Source organism: Ostrinia nubilalis, chromosome 9 (genome assembly GCF_963855985.1).
Source record: "Ostrinia nubilalis chromosome 9, ilOstNubi1.1, whole genome shotgun sequence".
In the NCBI taxonomy this organism is placed as follows: domain Eukaryota; kingdom Metazoa; phylum Arthropoda; class Insecta; order Lepidoptera; family Crambidae; genus Ostrinia; species Ostrinia nubilalis.
This window is the reverse complement of record NC_087096.1, coordinates 13,029,627-13,052,001: the sequence shown is the minus strand read 5'-3', so window position 1 is coordinate 13,052,001 and position 22,375 is coordinate 13,029,627. Positions and strand designations below refer to the sequence as shown.

General features: G+C 38.9%; 3 protein-coding genes across 4 annotated transcripts in view; 1 reads left to right on the top strand and 2 right to left on the bottom strand.

Moving 5' to 3' along the window:
* The window catches only part of LOC135074686 (multiple inositol polyphosphate phosphatase 1-like), a 480,690-nt gene that overhangs the window by 17,180 nt on the left and 441,135 nt on the right, over positions 1–22,375 (top strand). The window contains exons 4-10 of one of the 2 annotated variants that reach the window (XR_010257875.1): positions 5,979–6,155; positions 6,790–6,909; positions 6,988–7,086; positions 7,631–7,759; positions 8,222–8,372; positions 8,901–9,099; positions 10,031–11,420. Coding sequence is in view for 1 of the 2 variants with exons in the window: in XM_063969052.1 (XP_063825122.1) it covers positions 5,979–6,155; positions 6,790–6,909; positions 6,988–7,086; positions 7,631–7,759; positions 8,222–8,372; positions 8,901–9,099; positions 10,031–10,274 (1,119 nt within the window). In the remaining variant the exon portion in view is untranslated. Of the gene's footprint in view, positions 1–5,978; positions 6,156–6,789; positions 6,910–6,987; positions 7,087–7,630; positions 7,760–8,221; positions 8,373–8,900; positions 9,100–10,030; positions 12,596–22,375 lie in introns of those variants that run through there. The other variant, XM_063969052.1, reaches the window with a different exon arrangement.
* Positions 4,535–5,593, bottom strand: LOC135074773 (uncharacterized). Its single transcript, XM_063969156.1, has one exon. It carries the CDS (start codon positions 5,591–5,593, stop codon positions 4,535–4,537), a length of 1,059 nt encoding a protein of 352 aa, XP_063825226.1.
* On the bottom strand, positions 14,675–22,080 carry LOC135074698 (DNA-directed RNA polymerase III subunit RPC5). Its single transcript, XM_063969066.1, has 8 exons — positions 21,940–22,080; positions 21,611–21,829; positions 21,233–21,392; positions 20,479–20,594; positions 19,614–19,754; positions 18,363–18,534; positions 17,462–17,658; positions 14,675–16,160 (listed from the first exon to the last, which is right to left on the bottom strand). The coding sequence occupies exons 1-8, from the start codon at positions 21,967–21,969 to the stop codon at positions 15,723–15,725; spliced, it is 1,473 nt and encodes a 490-aa protein (XP_063825136.1). The 5' UTR covers positions 21,970–22,080; the 3' UTR covers positions 14,675–15,722.

Below are 22,375 nucleotides of genomic sequence, written 5' to 3'. Positions count from 1 at the left end.
TTATCACCAATATTAATCCTTACTTTTTTCCTTCTAAAACCTCTACTAAATAGGCATAATTTTGATTTGTTTGCAGATAACTGAAGACCAATACTGTCTAATAAGTTTATCATAATGTCAATCGCTGATTGTAGTTCAACCTCGCATTTATTTATATCTTTGTGACTAATGTAAAGAACGTAATCATCAGCATACTGAGATATATTAACGTTACCAATCTGATGACATATATTAAAAGTGGCTATGTTAAACAATAAAGGAGAGATTGGATCGCCTTGTGCCAGTCCTTTATTAGTATGTCTTATTTCAGAAGGAACTCCTTCTTTATCCCCCTTAATCATTAAATGTCTATCACTCAAAAATGACCATAGATAACAACAAATAGTTTTTCCAACTCTTAAGTCGTCCAAAATTCCTACAACTTTCTCCACTAACACGTTATTGTATGCATTTTCTATGTCCAGAAAACAGGCTGCTGTTGGACAGTTCTTAGAAAATCCTATTTGAATATATGTTACTACTCTAGTTAAACAATCTAAACATGATTGTGCTCTTCTAAAACCACATGTATAATTTGATAGAATTTTGCTTTTTTCTATATACCACTCAAGTCTTTTAGCTATCATAATGTGAAATAATTTGCATAAACAGGAAATAAGGGATATAGGTCTCAGTTTAATGTCGGAATTAGTCTCGTTCCCTGTTTTTGGTATAGGTACTATTAATATCGATCGCCATTGATGCGGAATAACACTAAGCCTAAAAATTGCATTATATAAGTTTAACAAAAATTGTTTACCTGAGAGAGGCAAGTTGAAGACCATGGAATATGTAATGCCATCAATACCTGGGGACGTATCAACTTTTTTCAGTAAGCACACCATTTCATTCATTGTAAAGGGAGCTTCAAGTTTGGAATTAGTCGATTTAAGGTCAGGACAACAACCTGCCACTGTGTCTGGTGCAAGAGAATGAAGTAAATCTTTTATTTTATTTTCTGGGGCTGAAAATTTTGTTTGACGATAGCCTTTATACCATCGCATTTTTCTCCACATATCGTTAACAGATGAACATTCATTTATTTCAGAACAAAACTTTCTCCAGCTAACTTTTTTGGCTTGCTCTATTTCTTTTCTAGCAGTTGCAACACTTTCTTCAAATAGCTGTAAGTTATCTGGGGTGGGATTTCTCCTAAATCTTTTTAACGCTAATCTACGTTCAGCTACGACTCTAGAAATAGAAGAACTCCAATATTCTTTTGGTTTAAAATTTTTGGCTGGATTCCTACTTATTTTTATATTTGGGATATTTTTGTTGGCAGATCGATTCATTTGATCCAATAAAAGATCATAATATTCTTGAATGTTATCACTACTACAGTCTAAGCTATCAAAATTAAAAAAGGAGTTTAATAGATCCTGTTTATAAGCCGCCCAATCAGCTTTCTTAAAATTACGTCTATTACTAAAATCGTTAGAGTTGTCGTCTACAGAAATTTTGATAAACAGGTGGTCACTACCTAAATTTTCATTCATTATTTGCCACCTAAAATGTATAGCAACATCGGAGGATACAAATGACACATCAGGGGATGACTTTTGTAAGTTACCGTTAACTAGTTTCACTCTTGTAGCTTGCCCATTATTAAGCGATGTAAAACTGTGTTCTAATGATGAGTCAAACAACTGAAAACCTCTTTGATTATTTTTGTACGACCAGTTTGAATGGTGACCGTTAAAGTCACCTGCAATTAATGCTTTTGTGCTAGCTAAACTAAAAATCTTATCCCAATCTGTCTGACTTGTATGCACAGAGGATGGGCAATAAACAGAAATAATGTTTTCAATATACTCACAATTATAGATCCTAACGTGTATTGCTTCAATACCTGGGTTGATACCACTTATGGAACAAACCTGTGAACTCAGTGACTTATGAATAATGATAGCTACGCCTCCATAGGAATCATTTCTGTCTTTACGGTATACATTGTAGCCACGAATACGAAGTAACTCATCCTCATCCAACCATGTCTCACTAATTAATGCTATATGAATTTTTTCTTGACATAGCAGTGTATCAAAGTCCACCAACTTAGGCCGCAAACTTTGTGAGTTCCATTGCACAATATTAATATTATGTACTTTTTTCATTAAAACACTTAAAAAAACGTTCAACTAAATCTCCACCAGCTAAAAATTTTAAGGCAAATAGTTTCAGTTCTTCAAATATCACTTTAAAGGACAAAAAAATCTTCTCTTCCAAGGTTTCTCTGGATATAATGATATTCCTCAATTTCAAAATTAAACCCAAAAAGTCAAACTTCTCTTTCTTTTCTCTGGACGAATCTACTGTATTTCTCTCTTCATTATTTTCCCGGTCCTCACTTTCTGTTTCCATATCTTCACATTCAGTTATGATATCTTGCTGCCTATTTTGTCTATTTTTAGATTTTTTATTTCTCTTTTTCTTCGATGTACTTTTTTTTTCTGTACTAACACATTCTTCTCTTTCTTCTTCGCATTCCTTAGTATGTATCTCTGCTGAAGTCTTAACTACGCTACTGTATGTTCTTTGTATTGGCAAACTATAGTCATTGTCTGATCGGCTGAACCATTTAAGAACCTAGTAAGAGCAGCGGAGTAAATTTTACAGGAGCGCGAAAAAACACATTTTCGTTTACCATACTGGTATACTCAAACTTTTGAAAACTTTTTGATGTTTATTTTGAAGCTTAATAATTTAACTATATATTTTACAATAAATTAATTAATTAACTTTTAAATAGCAAGTTTTATGGCCCTTACTAACACTCAAATGGTTTTCTTTTTTTTTTTACTTCGAAAAAACCAGAATCCAAACCTAGTATGAGCGTACTTACTAGGTTTTAAAATGGTTATTGGGGTCAGGGTCCATTTCAATCTTACCATAGGTCGGTCAAAACAGGAAGTGATCACCGAATGGTAAGAGGCACATTGAATATCAGACCCAAGCTGGAGAGGCGTCGACTGATGAAGTCTACGCTCCACCCAGCGCCCATCCAACTCCAAAACTTTCAGCTCGAGTTGCAAAATTGTTTCGAATGCCTAGGAGACTGTGAAAATGTGGACGGATACAATGACAGGTTCGTGGAAATTGTCAAAACGACTGGGTTTAAGTTCTTTAAAACCCGTCGTTCAAAAGGAACCAAAAAGATCTCTGACCTCACCAATAAACTTATGGAAGAGAGACGGAACTTGGTTCTGCAATCCTCTGAAGATGCTGCTCAGTATCGGCATCTTAACAGACAGATCTCCAAGTCTTTGACTCACGACCTACGCCAATTTAATACAGATCGTATTAAAGAGGCGATTGAGCGTACCAAATTACCAGGCTCTAAAGTGTTCGCAAGGGATCTGTCTGTTGTCCAAAGAACTGACCAAGCTGAAGACCGAGGATGGCAGAGACATCTCGTTGTGGCCTGAGTTATTGGAAGAGGTTGAGAAGTTCTACGGACAACTACGATTGTATGTACACCTGTCACAAATCTAGCCGGAGAGCCAAGAGCTAGATTGACCCGACACTACATCGAAGATATCCCGGACATCAGTCTGTACGAGATTAGAATGGCTCTCATACAGCTGAAAAACAACAAGGCACCGGGTGATGATGGAATCACGGCTGAGCTTCTGAAAGCAGAGAGCTCGAGGGAAAAACGCCTATGGCATGGCACAGAAGTGTGGTGATACTCTTCTTCAAAAAAGACGACAAAATCTTGAAAAACTATCTCACTTCTGAGCCATGTCTACGTCCGAAACCATTCACCACCGCCCTGGAAGATGTTTTCAAGCTTCTGGACTGGAGCGGATTCGGCATAAATATCACCCACCTTCGTTTCGCGAACGATATCGTAGTCATGGCTGAGACCGTAGAGGATCTAAGCACAATGCTCGATGGCCTCAGTAGAGCCTCTCAACAAGTGGGTCTTAAAATGAACATGGACAAGATAAAAATCATGTCAAATGCCCGTGTTGTACCCACTCCTCTGAAGGTTGGAGACACTATACTCGAAGTTGTTGACAATTATGTATAGCTGGCACAAACAGTCCAGTTAGGTAGGTCCAACTTCGAGAAAGAGGTCAATCGTCGAATCCAACTCGGCTGGGCAGCGTTCGGGAAGCTTCGCGATATTCTCACGTCCGAAATACCGCAGTGTCTCAAGACAAAAGTCTTTGATCAGTGTGTGTTGCCAGTGATGCTAGGTTTGTGATGGTCGGTAGGGGGGTGGACACGTATTTTCATTTCCCAGTAAGGCACATTGACCATTATAAAACCTAGTATGTTCATGCACTTACTAGGTTTCGAAATGGTTTATGTTACTTACTGGTTTTTAAAAATGGTCAAATTGGGTTTGTGGTGTAGTTACTAGGTTTGGAGTCCCTTGCCTTTTAGGCTTCTAGTTGTTTGATCGCAATTTCTGTCTTTGTATTCGGTAGGTACCTTAATATTATGTAGCTTTATGATAAAAAACGAAAATCTGAAAACATGTCCCTTACTAGGTTCTTAAATGGTTCAGCCGTGATGTCGATAGGAATGATGATGGTAATCCATTTTTTCCTTGTGTTGATATTTCTTGTTCTCTTTCTTTCTTCTTCTTATCTTTCAAGAAAAGTTCCAACGCTTTTTTGTAAGTAATATTGTTATTACTCATTATGTAACGAATTTCTTTCTCCTTGAGAAAGAAAGGACATATTTTACTCAATGCCATATGCGCTCCTTTACAATTTGGACATTTATATGTCATTGTTTCGCAGTTGTTATGACTTTCACCGCACTTTGGACATATAATTCTATTTAGAGAGCAAAATTTCTTCACATGTCCAAATTTCCAGCAATTTGAGCATTGCGTCACAGGGAATACAAACTTTTCGACATCAAATTTGCACCCAAAAGCGTCTACACTTGGTGGGATCGTTTTGCTTTTGAAACCCAACCGGACAGTCTCGCAGTCTTCCCATTTGTCATTATAATTCACACGTTTCATTCTCTTCACCGATATGATATCACAGGGTGCACTTAAAACTTCCATAAGTTCTTTTTCGCTCATATCTAGATCTACTCCTCTTATAATGCCATAAGATAAGTTGCTCTCATCTGTTAGTTGTGATCTTATATCCATTTCTGCAATTTTTTTGTTTATCAGAAGGTTTTCAGCTTGTTTTCTATCATTGAAGGTTATAAATGTCTTGAATGAACTTTTGTATTTGATTTTGCATATGTTGGTAATACCTTCACCTTTCAATAGTCTTGCTAAACCCATTTGTTTAGGTAAAACTTGAGTTGAAAATAAACAAACTTCATATTTATTTTCTTCTATTCCACTCAAATCATCCTGTATTTCCAAAATCGTGTTAGTTGAATTTCCAGACATGTGTTTTGGCCTTTTCGGTGTTTTACACACAGTTATAAAACCCTCTTCACTGCTTCCGTCACTTTCTCGAGGTCTTTTATCATATTTCTCATTTTGCATTGCATGTAATTCTCGTTCACATTCCTTCAAAGCTTCGTCAGTATCACTTTTATCTTCGTCACATAAAACGTTCTCCTCCTCCATTATAAAATAAAAGGAGGGTAGTTGATAAAAAGTACACTACTATTTGGTGAGAATTACTGCTACGTGCGTCCGTCACCGCGTCCCGCGCGCAACTGATCCGCCATGATAAGCTAGCGATCCGCGTAGCTCGATTGGTGCCGCAGTGTAAACTATTGCAGTATTGCGAGCCACAGTACAGTTGATTTCGCACGGAAAATATTCGCTATTGAATTCCCCTTTCGTTTGTAATTTTTTTTGGTGGATAATGCGTTTATATAAGTCATAATAGATCACCTAAAAAAATATGGCGAGGATTGAAATCAACCCCCTGTAGGTATATTACCTATAAGTACTTGGGTTAAGGAGGCTGTTGATGTAAGCATACTATAAATAAATAATTTCACAGAAACGCATCTGCGTGTCCGACGTCAAGATACTGGAGCACTGGCAGTACAACCCTCGCCACAACCTGAGCTTCGCCGGGGATCTGACGAGTGACGGTTACCTCAGCGCTCAGCAACTGGCGCAAGCCTTCAAGCGGAAGTACCCTGAGCTATTTACTGACAACAGGCATAATTACCTGGTAGGTATTTTACTTTTAACGAGTAAATTTTCTATTATTGTGAATTACCAATTACCAAAACCTGCAATGCTACAGGGTACCTGCCTTCTTCTTATTCGTTACGCTCTTGGCAGAGCGGTCGTGGTCACGTTGAGGCATTGTTCGCATCGGTTGTAGAGGCGGATACAACTCTCCGCACGATCTCCCGCCATCTCTCTCTATTGGCAGACTGTCTGGTGCAGTCACATACGCCGTCTCCCACTGCTGATTTAACTTGGTCGGTCCAGCGCATTGGTGACCTGGCACGCGATCGGATTCCTTCGACTTTTCCTTGGACGACCAGCCTAGTGGACTGCTATGTTAACTCAACCATTTTAAGCCTACACAACTATAATAAATCAAAAAACATTAACCCTTCTTCTGGCGCAGTCGGGTAAAAAGAGGATCTTAAAGGATAGTGCTTCTCACTTTATCCTAGCTCTACCTTTATCATCATCATTAATACAGCTTATGGCAGTCCATAGGTCGTAAGCCAAAGAGCATTTCAAAGCACGATCTCTTGCTCTTTTCATCCAGTCACAGCTATCTTCAGGTGGTTCGTTTTGTCTCCCATAACCATGATTTATTTGGTTTAATCATGGTGGTCTTGTTTCAGTTTAAATACGTGAAAGAGAGTCGGCTCAGCACCACATTCCGTGCTTTCTCAGAGGGCATTTTCAAGACCATGATCGACAGCGATGACCTCCCAAAGGAAAATGATGAGAAACTTCTAAGGGTACGTCGATTTTCGATCTTTGACAAAGAAAGTTTACAAAGTCAAAACATTCATTGATTTTGTTCTGATTTGTTTCAGCCGTACAAATTCTGCAACGCTTGGACAAAAAGTACGGAAGAAAATCCTGATTCGCCCTCACAGAGAACTATCTTCGAATCCAAATATGAATACAAACAAGTGAGTATAATAAAGTAAAGCAATATAAATTCCCTATTATGTAAGGGATTTTAAGGCAATCCCTTGAATACATCCTTAAATCCATCCATCCAATCCTTACCATACGGGGAAACGTCTCAAATAAAGCTAGGGCCTACCACCACTTCGAGACATTTTTGCATTAGGTCCTGTGTAGCGGTGTGCCTATCGTTTTCTTAGACCCTGCAATCTGCAATAGAAACGTCTTGTTATCAGCCTAAGTGCTATTCAGCCGTCATACTCTCTAAGTACTTAACTAGTTAGCTAGTCTTTTTTTCGATCGCTTGATTGCTATCTTTGCAATATTTGTTCCCACAACTCATTTTTCTTCTGCTATGACAATCTACAGCCTACACTCTCACTTGCACTCATGCACATCGCGTTCGCCCAGTCCGTTCCCTGAGAGTCGATGTGACGTCACGGCTGCCAGTTGCGCAGTTAACTCGACCGGGTTGTATCTCGCTAATTTTTTCCCAAAATCAAATATAGTAATTATCTAAAACATCAAGATATTATGTTGAAACAGATGGTAACAAACGTGTCCCTACGACTGGGCTTCAACTACGACGTGGATGCGGCCGTAGTCCGCGGCATATATCTGATGTGCCGCTACAATAAGGCCTGGGATGTCACCCAGATCTCACCTTGGTGTGCTGTAAGTATTCTAATTATCTTTCTTAGTTAATTTTCTTGATTCGTCTTGACTAGAAAAGCTGTTCATTTTGGGTCCTACAAGGGAGGTTATTGAGTCTCAGATCTCTACTTATTCTACAAAGTCCAATTGTTTGATAATAATATAATATTCAGATCAGACTATACATTTATGTTGCAAAATAGCCCAATTTATATACAAATAGGAAGATGCCGCAGCATTTAGCATGATATGCTGTCGTCAGTAAGTCTGTACAAGTAACTTAACTATAAAGCTAAATTTAATGTGGAATCGAAGTCCAAGTTACCACACTGCATACGTTCTGGATGTGATCTTGAAGAATGCATCTTTAGTATTTAGTTATACTGTCCATTAACTACTTTTTCCTGTAGGAATGTAACCATTCAACCTTCTCAGGCTCTCCTTGAGTCGATTTATAGTAATTTCGCCCCTTAATTTTACCAGGCATTCACCCGCGAAGACCTAAGACGCCTGGAATACGCGGAGGACCTTGAGACCTACTACAAGTATGGATACGGCAACGATCTGAACAAGAAGGTCGGATGCGCATACGTTAAGGACATGATGAGCTTCTTCTCTAAGCACGTGGAGAATGGTGAGTGATAATTTTACCTCCCTTATTTACACACACTATTATTATACACTTTTGTATGAATGTATTATAGCATAATGTTGGTTGGGGAAAATATGAGTTCAGTATTTACAAGCCGATCGAGTTAACTGCGCATCTGGCAGCCATTACGTCACGGCACGGACGGGGCGAACGTGAAGACGTGTGCGGTTGAGTGCGAGGAGAGTCGCGTTCCAGCGAAGTGCGCAGTTAGCTGGATCGGGTTGTAGTAGTGTTTGCCAGTGTAGCGGTTTTAGATTTTCAAGAATAATTCTTCCACTGTGGCAATTTATTTGTAACAATGACTATCATGATACATACTCGTAATAATAGCGCAACAGTTTCGCTGTCGGACTGCCCAATTAAGTTGGTAGTTCGATCTTCGTCAACCGCTGAAGTACCTACCTACTATCATACCCACTCCCAAGTCCCAATACTATCATATATGATAGCTATAGCTAAGCTGGTATCAACGGGAATCTAATACAGCAATCATTAAAATATCCCTTCCAGAAATGCCCCAACAGCCTCAAGTGATGGTGCATTTGACGGAAGCCCCAGCCATACTACTAGCACTAGGGGCCATGGCGACCCATCAAGACACTGTACCACTGACTGGGGACAACTACCACAGCGCTGCCATACAAGCGCGCAAGTGGGCCAGTTCTAAGATGGCGCCTTTTAACGCCAACCTGGCCGCTGTTCTCTACAAGTAAGTCCCTAGCTTGGGCCATTAGACGGCCTGCCTTATTCCAGTGTAATGCTACTAGATGGCCGGCTATATTTCTGGCGCTCAAGGGGTCAAATAGGTACCACAGCGCCGCCATCCAGGCGCGAAAATGGGCCAGCTCTACCATGGCGTCTTTTAACGCCAACCTGGCCGCGCTGTTCTATACAAGTAAAATTGAATTAGATAGACATATTTTTAGCAGTCCATTCTACTCTACTGGAGCTGCACTTTCTCTCTTCCTATGGATGGATATCTACCTTATGAAGAAATCACAGCGGTGCACGGTAAAACCAAAACTGGTTTTTGTGACATCGTCAATGCTGGTCATTATTAATGTTTGGAAATACTATGTAACTTGTTTTAAATAAAATAAATTAATAAATAATATGCGAATCTCTCTATCCTTCTGGCCAGCGTGAGGAGTGTAGATTCAAATCTTCCATTTGCATCTGGAAGGAAAGCAGTCCTTCCAGTGGAGTCACCGAAGATAAGGAATACAACCAAATCTCATAGCGATTTTTAGCTTCCAGCGATACCTGGGGTTGTAAGGTCTGCCAGCAATCTTTATTCTCGTTCATCTATCGGGCAGTCTTTCTGCAAACCCCTTTTTTTTCTCTCAGAGAGAAACACATACCTACTCCTTTCTAGTTCTTTTCTTTTTAGTGTCTGAGTGTCTGAGTTTCTTGCGCTGCTTCTTCTCAGCACTGGCCCATTTATTGTCCTGAAGCAGTGGTAGGGTTAATACTGGGACGTGTAAAAGTGCTTTTTTAAAGCCTACTTACAGAAATAAATGAGTTTTACTGAGTTTTTACTGAGTTTTAAAAGCACAGGTACCTCTTGCAATTTTGACATGATAATTGAGAATGTATTCGTACATTGTAGGGTAGGCACTAAATGGTATTTTTTTCCTCAGATGCACCCTGAACGGTAACTTCCAAATCAACGACCAGTACCAAGTGCTCCTTCTGGAGAACGAGAGGCCGATATCTCTGGACTGGTGTCGCGTAGGGCTCTGCGAGTGGTCCCAAATCGTCAGCAAGTTGGGCGAAGTCGCCAACGCCTGCGACTTAGAAGCGTGCAACGGGGCAACTGCGATCGGGCAATTTGTAGCAATCACGGTGGCTTTGGTCTTCTTCGCTGTTCGGTCGCTGGTTTAAAAGGAAATCAATTGGAGACTTGGTAATGTTGAGTTCCAAAATAACAAATTCGGTTTTGCTTGCTGCAGTGTCGCTAATTTAGCTTTATGGGCCAGTTTACTAGAACAGAAAACCTGAAATGCTTAGAATTCTTCGCAAGAAAAAAATACCGACCGAATTGAGAACCTCCTTTTGTTGAAGTCGGTTAAAATTGACATAGTAACTACAAATAGAAAGTGCGAATCTGTAAATTAACTAAAAAAACGTGTCGGGTTTTATTTTGGACCAGTGAAATTCAAAAAACAATGTTTTTAGAGGTTTAGCCCAAGCAAGCTTAGAGAGTTCTCATAAGTAGATTCGATACAGTAGGTATCTTGATTTAAAACCAAATTGATGTAGTTATATTCATATTAATTAGATAAACTACTTCATTATTATGCCATAGTATTCAAGATCTGATTATAATTTTCTCATTACATCTACTTGTGAAAGTCAAATAGGACGTAGGTAGTCGACTTATCGGTTCCACCATATTTAAATAAATATTGTAATAATTAAATTATAAAGTATTTTGTCATTAATTAGGTAAGTAATTTGTGATAGACAGTAGTTAAAAAATCTGACGATCGACTTATGAATTTCTATTTCATAAATAGGTATGACATCATACATTAATTAATAACTACTTACTAAGATTAATTTTATAAATGTTGTTGTGAGACTATTAATTTTAACGTTTAATCATGTTTTGTTATAGTTTTATGTACTTAGCTATTTATTAGCAAAATATACTAAGCTGTATTATGTACGAATAATAAAATCAAGCGCTATTATTTATGATCCAAAGCTTGTATAAATGTGGTTTAGACAAGAAACCTGCGGGGTTACTACGAAAACCGTTATCTGAAGTTTCGAATGTTGCTATCCCTCTCACGCAAAGCGATATGCCAGCGCGAGCGACGGTGACAGACCCGAAACTACGGAAAGCGCGTTTCGGAGTAGTCCTTCTGTTTCTTTTTAAATAATGATAATATTTCAATGTTTCAATAAAAATAGTACTTACCTAGTCCATCAAAAAGCCAATGTTTCGAGGACCTTACCGCTTAAGCGCTCACCAATTGGCGCCACTGTTTTAGGCACTAGCGAGTGATTGGACCTTATTCTACAGTGGCGCCAACTGATGAGGGTATACAGTATGTATACACAATGGTATACACCAGGGGTGGCCAACCGGTCGATCGCGACTATTAGTCCAGTCGATCGTGGCAAAAAATACATGATTGACGATTGTGTACTTAACTATGCTGTTTCATTTAAGATTTCAAGAAGTATGTAAGTGGTAGATGCCCAGGGTTTCGTTAGTAAACAGTAGATCTTATGTCTAATCTAGTTGGCCACCCCTGGTATACACGATAGCCCTCATTGTAAGTCTTGAGCCTGTAGATATACAAAGCGGACTATGTTCACCCTCAAAAAAGTATTAACTCTGTAAATTCAATTTCAATTAATCGCAGATTCGATACGAGTCTAGCTAGACCAGGGTTTCTCAAACTTTCGGCTCCATGAACCCCTGGTTTAAGTTTCCAGGGGACAGCGAACCCCTTAACTAGCCATTTAATTCCGGGTGTGCCTATTTCTTGTCGCAAATGGAGTCAATTTGTATGAGTAATTTTGGACAATATTACTTATAGCTTGTCGCGCACCCCCTAGCGTCGAATGGCGAACTTCTAGGGGTTCGCGTATCCCACTTTGAGAAACCCTGAACTAGACCATCGATATTGTAAGTGGCCTAGAGCGATTACACACTGTATCCAATCAGGATCTGAGAAGTCGACCCGAAGAAGTAATAGTATTATTTGTAATTATTATGTTTTTAGCGTATCAGATGCAGTGCCTTATCGCTCTTGCACTGACTTACAACTGAGTCATAGACAAACTTAAACTCACATTATTGTACGCAAGTACAGTCAGCGTCAAATACCTCATGACAGCCAAAGCCAAAGTAGTCAAAAAGTTCGCAACACTTTCGTTCGTTTTAGCCGAAAGACGTCCACTGCTGGACAAAGGCCTCCCCCAAGGATTTCCACAAAGACCGCAACACTTTGTTACAATAAAATTGGAATAAGGATGTTGTATTGTCAACTTTTTGGCCACTTTCGGTGTCACGAACTATTTGACGCTGACTGTACCTAAATCAGTTTAACTGATCGTAGATTAGTTGTAAATGTTGTTTAATTGTTACTAAAATAAAATCCTTTACTAAACAGTTGCAAATGTTAATGTTGTATAGATTCTATTGCCGTTGTGAAATGCACCAAATAGAATAAATCTAATAGTACAAATATTGTGTTTTATTTACAGGAAAACAACACAGTTTCTATTAAAACTGTTTATTGGCTTACAAAAAATAACAACTTATCAATAAATCACATTGGTGTCATACACAATTTTTGTTAACAGTTACATGTTATATACATATTATGTTGTGTGTAACAATTGCAATAAACAATATGCATTTATCCTTAAACATTATATCTTTGTAACGAAATTATTTAATCCGAAACTACTTTATGTTAAAAAGTACATACACAAACTGTGTGTCACAACAAATATATTGCTTATTTTTGCCTTTATTAATGCTTTTCTTTTCCTAATATTATAATTCAGTTTTTGTTGAATATTCAGTTATTTAAAGTAAAAATAAACATGAATTTCAGTTTAAATAAGCTAGCAAAATCGATTAAACAATACACAACTAACTTTGAATTTAATAAAATATACAGTCTGTAGGTACTCATTTCATACACACAAATCATTTGGACCAGTAAAAATAAAATCATAATATACATAATTACTTATGTACTACCTAGTTTAGATACGGATTATAATTATTAATTTGGCAACTATCTAAAATAATAATAACATATTATTACAATAGCAGCAAGCTGGTTTGATTACAATATGACTATTAAAATGGGACTAAGTTGATTATTTTGTCTATTAAAACACTATTATTTAACTAAATACATAATTTGTTGATTATAGTGGACGAAAATTTAACTAAGAACAGATTTTTCAGTTGCTATTTATCAATACAAAAACTAACAAAATGTTATTGATAAAAGTTACTATGTCAAGCCTATAAGTCCAAATTTTTCAATATTTTTAGACCTTAAGCCAAGGGAATAAAGTTCAAAATATGGTGGGAACTATATTCCCACTGCCATAAAAAGGGTTAAAATAAGTCCGATAATAATGAGATTGAACTCGAGTTGTGTTAAGCTGTATGTTTAATAACAATTCAATTTTAACAGTTCAACGTATGATCCTTTTATATAACCGTTGAAGTGACGTCATGTTATTTTAACTGGCAACAATTGTGTTTCAATGATCCTAATTTATTACTAACTAATATAGAAAAGTATTCTATCTTTACTAGGGACCAGCGCTAAGAAGTATATTATTGTTTTAATGTTCGGCCAAACCAACGCGTGAAACCCGCGTGCGTGATGGCGTACCTACACGATGGCGATCACTGCGCGTGCAAAAGTATTTTCGCCATTTTAAAATCAGCGGTACGTCAAAATGACAAGCGCAATCTGATCGTCAGTGACGCGTGCAGACGCTGCTTTAAACTGATTGCTACAAATTCATACACGACGTCTTATAGCCATTGTGCACGTAGGCTGCACGCGTTGGTTTGGCCGAACCTTTATTCCTTGAGGATTCATAAATTCGGATTACTAATGTTTGGCCAAAAAACGTTTCCCAAATTATCACATGGCAAACAACGTTTCGCAAATTTTCATTTGGCAAATTCTCATTTGGCAAAACAACTTATTGCAAACTTTTAATTCGCAAATGTCTTTTTTGGCATATTATTGTTTAGCAAATTATTGTTTGGCAAAGTATGTTTTGCCAAATGTTTCATTTGGCAAAAATATTTCACGATAAACTATTTACAAAATAATTTAATTGGTGCATAGAATGGAATACAAATTAGCTTGTGGTTATTATTTTGTTTAGTGGGTAGTTAATATAAAATTTGTTCTAAATTTATTTTCATATTTCATTATTTTTATCGAAACTAAATGATTAATTAACAATAGAGGTGATTCTAGCGCTCGGCGGCCGCTGCCGCGGCACGCTTCGCTCGCCTTCGCGCGTTAAGGGTCACTGTTCTAACCTAACCTAACCTACTATTTTCTGCAAAACCTACTTTCGCATCCATACTATTTTCTGCAATCTCTTTGTTTTACATAAAATTCTTGTGAAAACCATGATCATTTGCTTTGTGCTTTGATTTGTGGGTAACGGTGGGTAAGCATGTGAAGTGTCAATTTGACCAAATAAATTATTTGGGATATAATATTTGGTAAAATAAAACATTTGCTATATAAACATTTGCCAAGTAAAATTTGACCAAATGAAATAGTTGCGAAAAGTACATTTGCTAAAAGTTCATTTGGGAAATTAAACTTTGGCGATAAGTTGTTTGCGAAGTGAAATTTGGCGAAAAGTAATTTGGCCAAACGGAAGGATACCCATAAATTCATTCGACAAACTTGACCGCGCAAATGATTCGTTGTAAAATAATACCACTAGGAACAATAATAATACAAAAAGTATATATTTTACAGTGATGTCATACAGTGTCTAAGCTGTAAAAATTTAATTCAGTTTATTTATTTCCTTATTAATTGTAGCTGTACGATAAAATGGCCAACTATGTACATAAACATGTTATTTGTATAAATGCAAAATAAATAATTAATGACAAGGGTCCCTAAACCATTCTAAGTTCAATACTCAAGCAAGTACTTAAATTAAATATCGTTTATTTTATTAGGAAAGATATTCTACTTCTACTTAAGAGCACCATTCGCAATTACTAGAGATAACCCAGTGGTAAAAAAGCCTTCTCAAAGTTAGAAGAGATTAGGATCCCCTGAAATTAGTTTATAGGCTCTTTCAAATAAGACGTTTTGAGTCGTCCCTTTGCAGGACTGCACACGGAAAATTGTATGACAAGTGCGTTAGGATAAAAATGTCAATTACCAACAGTTAGGCCCAGAACAGACGGCGAAACGCAACTGCAACGAAACTGCAACTTTCTGATGATTCTTATGAATGAAACTGAAACTGAAAGTTTCAAACTGGTCGCGTCATGTGTTCTCTCAACGGACGCTATGGCAGAAACTTAGATGCAGCTCAAAAGTAACTAGCAGTTCCAGTTTCTTTGCAGTTGCGTTTCACCGTCTGTTCTGGGCCTTAGTGTGAGGTCTTATAAAACACCACTGAGGGGGTTTGCTCCAAAAAAGGTCTTATTAAAAAGTACCTTAAAAGCTATTTTCTATTGATTGAAAACATCGGCCAGTTCATCGCATATTACAGTATTAAAAGCGCGACTTGTCGCACGCAGCAGGCAGTGACTACATTACAAATTTGATAACCTAACTATTGTATAGATCACGTTCCGTCATGTGCACTGGAGGAGCTAATATGCCGAGTCCGTTTACCAACTCCAGTGGCGGATTTGTTCTTGTGTCTCTTTCTATCACTGTCTTCCTCACTCACACTGTTACACCTAGGTTTGGGGCTCATCATGGTATCAGAACTCACCGACTCCCTTTGAGACTTCTTGCGTTGACGTTTGGGTATACTTTCGCCTATCAGCATCTCGTTGAACTGGCGTTGCCTGGCCTCCCAGTACAGGTTTTGGCGCTGGATGACGTCAGGGTATTTGGCTTCGAAGGCCGTGTCTGGGGGTATGAGGAGTTCCCAGCCAGTGCGGGGATTGTATTTGGCGACTGACTGGAGAATTTCCAGCACTTCGAGGGCCGGGAGACGGACCGCTGCGGCGAACTTCCGCCGGTCAACGTACGGATGTTGTGTGAAGAGGTAGAGCTGGAAGAAGAAAAAAATTGTGAGGGAAGGAAAAGTGCTGCGTAAACTGTAACTGCGCAAAATTAATCTGGACGGGAGGACGTGGACTTTTTCTTATGGTCGAAAGGAGACGCGTTTCAAATTAGGGAACTCCTGGTTTTAAACATTGTAATAGCACCCGACTAGTAGTGGCGGCCACCGACCTCGTTACTTCACGCGGTACTAAAGGACATGGCAGGGCTCATAGTACGCAGAACCGCCGGTTACAGCTGGTCAATATGGAAATCATTGGGAAGGGCCTATGTTCAGCACGTGGACGTCCTATTGCTGAAATGATGATGATGATAGGACTTGGCCTTACAGCTACCAGTGTTTATGGTCGGTGGCCTGTAGTGGTTATGGTCGGTGGCCTGCAGTGGTTATGGTCGGTGGCCTGTAGTGGCTATGATCGGTGGCCTGTAGTGGTTATGGTCGGTGGCCTGTAGTGGTTATGGTCGGTGGCCTGTAGTGGTAATGGTCGGTGGCCTGTAGTGGTTATGGTCGGTCGCCAGTAGTGGTTGGTTATGGTCGGTGGCCTGTAGTGGTATCGTCGGTGGCCTGTTTAGAGCGGGGTATCACTCACTGCGTGGTCCCGGGCGGCGCACAGCAGCCGCTGCGGCACGCGGGCGGCGCGCGTGTACAGCGAGCCCGAGCGCGCCGCCCACACGCCGCGCACGCAGCACGCGCTCGCGCTCAGCGCTGATAGTAGAGCTGGCTCGGGTAACTGGCCTTCGTCGGCGTTCCATTTTATAACATGATTTTAAAGATGCGAGATTGCAAACCCTACCTGCGACCGCTGAGAATGCAACCTACACTGCTCGATACGAACAATAATAATCTGGACTGGAGGATGGGGGGCGTGGTCTCAAATAAGTCACTGACCAATAGTGGTGGACAACGACCTCCTTACCTTACCAAAGGACATAGCAGGGCTCATAGTACGCAGAACTGACTGCCGATGGTGCACTAAGGTTCTGGAGTTGAATCGATGACCTCATAAAGGTAGTAGGACGGTGTCGGATACAGGCTGCTACCGGTTCAATATGGAAATCATTGGGGGAGGCAAGTTCAGCAGTAGACGTACTGTGGCTGAAATGATGATGATGAAAGGACATAGGTTATGGTCGGTGGCCTGTAGTGGTTATGGTCAGTGGCCTGTAGTGGTTATGGTCAGTGGCCAGTAGTGGTTATGGTCGGTGATCTATAGTGGTTATGGTCGGTGGCCTGTAGTGGTTATGGTCGGTGATCTGTAGTGGTTATGGTCGGTGGCCTGTCTCACTCACTGCGTGGTCCCGGGCAGCGCACAGCAGCCGCTGCGGCACGCGGGCGGCGCGCGTGTACAGCGAGCCCGAGCGCGCCGCCCACACGCCGCGCACGCAGCACGCGCTCGCGCTCAGAGCTGATAGTAGAGCTGGTTCAGGTAACTGGCCTTCGTCGGTACGGACCAAAGCTCTAAGGTCGTTGAACGTCATCAGTTTTGCTGGGAACAAACGATTACGATACAAAATTATGTAGGAATGTGACTGAAAACCGAGAAACACGTTCTAAGAATACCCTTAGAACACACAACTTCAGTTTCAAAGAAACGTTTTTAACAAATGCATCTCAACTTGTGTATAGAAACTCGCTCATAAATGTAAACCGCATAAAATAAAACAAACAATGTTTTTGGTTGATAAAAGTCTACCCCCTAGCTAGACATGTGAACTTTTTGATCGAATCGAAAATGGAATCCGTCAAAACTCCATACAAAACAAGAAAAAAGGCATTTCGACCACTTTTCGGCTGCTTTGCAATTTTATTATAATGTGCACTTTGTCTAGACAAATCTGTTCACCATCGTCTTGATTTTTGTATTTCAGAATGGTTCAGCGAAATAAAAAATTGCTATTTAATATTCATCATGTACTTTTCCATGATGTAATAAAAAATAAGTGATGAAAACCGGGGAAACAAGTGTTAGTAAAACCTAATTGTTAAATTCTACGCAACTTTAAGAGTAGGCGCACACAGTTGATTTTTCGTCGGCCGATAGTTTAGTTGGTCAGTTGATCAGTATGGGCATGTATGGGAGTGCGCACACTACGCGGATTCGATTTGGCCGATTCTTCATACAAATTAAAATCGGGCACAACTATCGGCCAACTAAAAATCAACGGTGTGCGCCTACTCTAATCCGCTTACCATTGATAAGTATCTGCGTTATCTGATCCTGCGGCGAGGGCCTGGTGGCGGGAGCCACGTCTGCCTCGTCAGGCGGCGCGGGCGGCACCAGGGTTCGGATGTAGTCCTTCGCCCGGACCGTCAGGGCCGACCCGTCTGCTGACGTCATGCTGAACAGCTTGAGACGCTCGAGCTGGGAATAGAAGCGTCAATTAGTTATGATTGCAATATGCTCAGTGTTTATTACGAGATCGAATCAGAAATGAGGAGATCCGTAAACGAACTAAAATCGCTGACATAGCCCGACGGATTAGCAAGCTGAAGTGGCAATGGGCAGGGCACATAGTACGCAGAACTGACGGCCGATAAGGCAGCAAGATTCTGGAGTAGAGGCCGCGTACCGGAAAACGCAGCGTGGGACGTCCACCCACAAGGTGGACCGACGACATCATAAAGGTAGCAGGAAAGCGCTGGTCGCATGCCGCTACCAACCGGGTAACATGGAAAGCATTGGGGGAGGCCTATGTTCAGCAGTGGACGTCCTATGGCTGAGATGATGATGATAGGATTGCAATATGCAGTAATAAGATGTACCCACAGAAACTAAAGGGAGATGTGACAAGGGGGCGTGGCCAGTGTCGCAGCAATATGCCCAAAAACAGAACACATTGCTCGTAAAAGCAATGATGACAGCAGCGACGTCATAATGTTAACAGTTTACATTGCTTGCGTAGTACTAAAGATTATTCGTAAACGTTGGATACCGCAGTGGATAATGAGCACATATTTTGATTACTTTGTGTGTGTGAATTTGTAATGCAACACTGAGTTTCGAACTTCACACATTGGATGGCATCTCTCTATATCTCTATGGATGTACCTATTGTGTAATGTTTTGCCATAATTATGGCTAACACTAATGAGTTATAATTGCAATAAACGGATAGTGCAGTACTGGATCAACAGACACTGGAGATGTCATTCAAAGTAAAATAACAATAAAATTGCAAAAAAGAAATACTTACTTGATTTTAAAGCATTTGATTGCATAAGGGTTGCATATCATTCACCGAATATTTCTCAATACTCAATTCTTTATTGCATTTCACAGTGTACAGTTTCAATCACAGACAGTGCTTATCTACCCCTAGTTTTACCTAATTATTTTTACTATTCAAATAAAAGTAAATAGACTTTAAAAACAACTAAAAAATGCCTAACCTAAGGTTTCAGTACTAAGTAGCAAAATAGGTAAAATTTTAAACTTCTTACTTCTGCTTGATCTGTATCAGAATGTCTCCACAGGGCGTCGAACCAGGGCTCTTCAGATATCCGCTGGGAAATGGTTTCGAATGATTTCTCGCGTGCTTTCTTTGCTAAATCAGTCTCTTGACGCGCGAATTTCACTGTCACCTGAAACCAAATAACATACTCAAAAGTTTATGTAAAAAATAAGAAATTGTGCTAAGTAAGATTACCCATACTAGAATAGAATAGAATAGAATAATTTTTATTTGAAAGAAAGACATACAAGCAGGAAAAACATAGATACACAATGAAGGAGATACACAAATTAATGTACAGATAGCTGCTTGTGCCCCTCTGACAAAAAGGCACCCGCTCAGCATACATCAAGACCGCGCCAGGGCTTGTCTCGAAACTGATTTTCAGCGGGGGCCCTCTGTTGTCAGCAGGGGGGCGCAATGTACAGTTTGTACAGGAAAAGAAGAAGAAAAACAGGGCAATCATACAAGAGTAAACAAACAAAAAACACCATAACAATTAAATTTACATTGATAAAAAAAGATAAAGTAAGAAATATATAAATAAACACTCTTTTGTTCCTTTATTATCACAGCAGATGAATAAATAAAGAAGTTTTATGGAAGCAACCTTTGGTATGGTTAACAATACTTATAATATTTATATCTCTTCACTCTTCTATCTTTGTATTAAAACAATAGAAATATTATTATTTAATGTGTCCATTTTGTGATGAAATTAACAAAATACAAAACAAGCAGTAACTGCCTTTGCAGTATTATTTAACCAATACAACAGAATTATTTTAGAAAAAAAGGTCCTTGCTAAATTATTAATTTTACCAAAAGATAAAAAATCAAGCAAAAAACCTTACCTGTTGTGCTTCCGGTTCTTTTTCTTCTTCATCAGATTCTTCAGCCTTACTCTTGTCCTGTTTACGTTTGTCTTGTTTGTCGAAGTAAGAATAAGATGGCCGCAACTGCACTATACCTGAATAACAAAATTAACATTTCCATTAACCCATCAAACTCAAAGCAGTCACATAAGACCACATAACATTATTTTGTAAGAAAATATTCTACTAAAATTACTAATAAGTAATTTGGGTTGCACCAATAATTACTAATAATCCCTTTAGCCTTTTGTACCAAGTTAAATATGCTAAATAACAATTGATTATTAAATGTTGTGTCTACATTCACAGGACTTCAAGGGTTAACATGAAATTAACATAGGAAGAATGTTAATAGATTTATGATATTTTTATGTGTATTTTTTGACATAAATATTGTTAATTTACTCAATAAGAAGCATTACTGTAAGTAAACAATAATGTTGTGTATGATGCAATATTTTCTAAATATGGCTATGTCAACATGAAATTGTAAACTCTGTCAGTTTATAATATAACGCGTTAGATTGTAAACTAACAGTGGGTTAGGTTAGGTTAGATTGTAATTTAACTACGTCAGATTATAATCTGACGGAATTCACAATTTTACGTTGACAGCTATACCATAAATAATTTATGTACTTGCAAATAAACAGGAGGAAAGTATGTGCTAAGCCAATAGAATTACATTAACTAATAATAACACAAGTTTAGAAGATTTTAACAGTCAAATTACCTTGTATTGGAGTGCAGTGTAGCTCTTTGTCTTGCAATATAGCAACAGCATAGTGCTGCGTTTCACTGCATGGGGAACTACTTTCATACACTATCTTGTCCATGATGCCATGCCGGAAATATTGAGCACGGTCTTTTTCTTTGACATGCCATGAAGATTCCTAGCAAAATATACAGTAATTTATTAATATTCATTACAAAAAGCATAAATTTACTGTTGTTGCCATAAATTATTGGCTTATTTGGAATAAAAGTACTGTAACATCTACAACACAGTCTACAGCATATGGCATATTTGTCTAAAGGTACTTGGACAATAATACCATGCTGTTGTATGAATATGTACTTATTATGAATTTTTCAAAGTAATTAATGTTACCTGATGTCCATCAGTATTTAGTGCAATCTGCTCGCCTTTAGATTGACAATATTTATCGCTGTAAGTGTCTAATTCAACCTCGAGCCTCACCAACTGGTTTTTAGGCTTGATTGAGGCATTCAGTACTTTAACATCTTTCCAATCTCTATTCGCTGGTCTGACTGGATACTGATAAATATAAAGATTCTTCGAAAGGGCCTGGGATAGAAAAACTGGGATCTGAAATTAGAAAGAGCACAGAAAATCAGTTTAAAATCCATTTTTATGAACAACAACATAACCTCATCGGGTGTACCACGTTGCTAATTACAAGCGGGTCTTTCCAGTACCTCTTGAACAATGGGATCATCCTCTTCCATTTTAATATGAGCTAGTAATCGACAAACACTACAGCATATCAAATTAAATTCACGAACTGAGAGACTTGCTCGACTGATATGACGAGAAGGTATTTTTGTTTGACAGCTGTGTACCATAGACAAAACAGATGGATGCCTCATGCCACAGATCTCGTTTATTCATCCTAAGATAAGGCTGCATTCATACCCACTAGATAGGAGAAGAGGAGAGGCAAGAAGCGGAGCGGAGCTGTACCAATAGGATAGGATTGCTTGAAATCTCTGCTTAGTTTGTTCATTACCATTCAGTATTATAAAATACCTATATTAAAAGTTCGGGGCTAGGATAGCACGGTGTAAAATATCCAAATCATGAAGGTCATAATATTCTGATTTAGCCGTAGGATTTAGCAGACTTCTGGAGTAC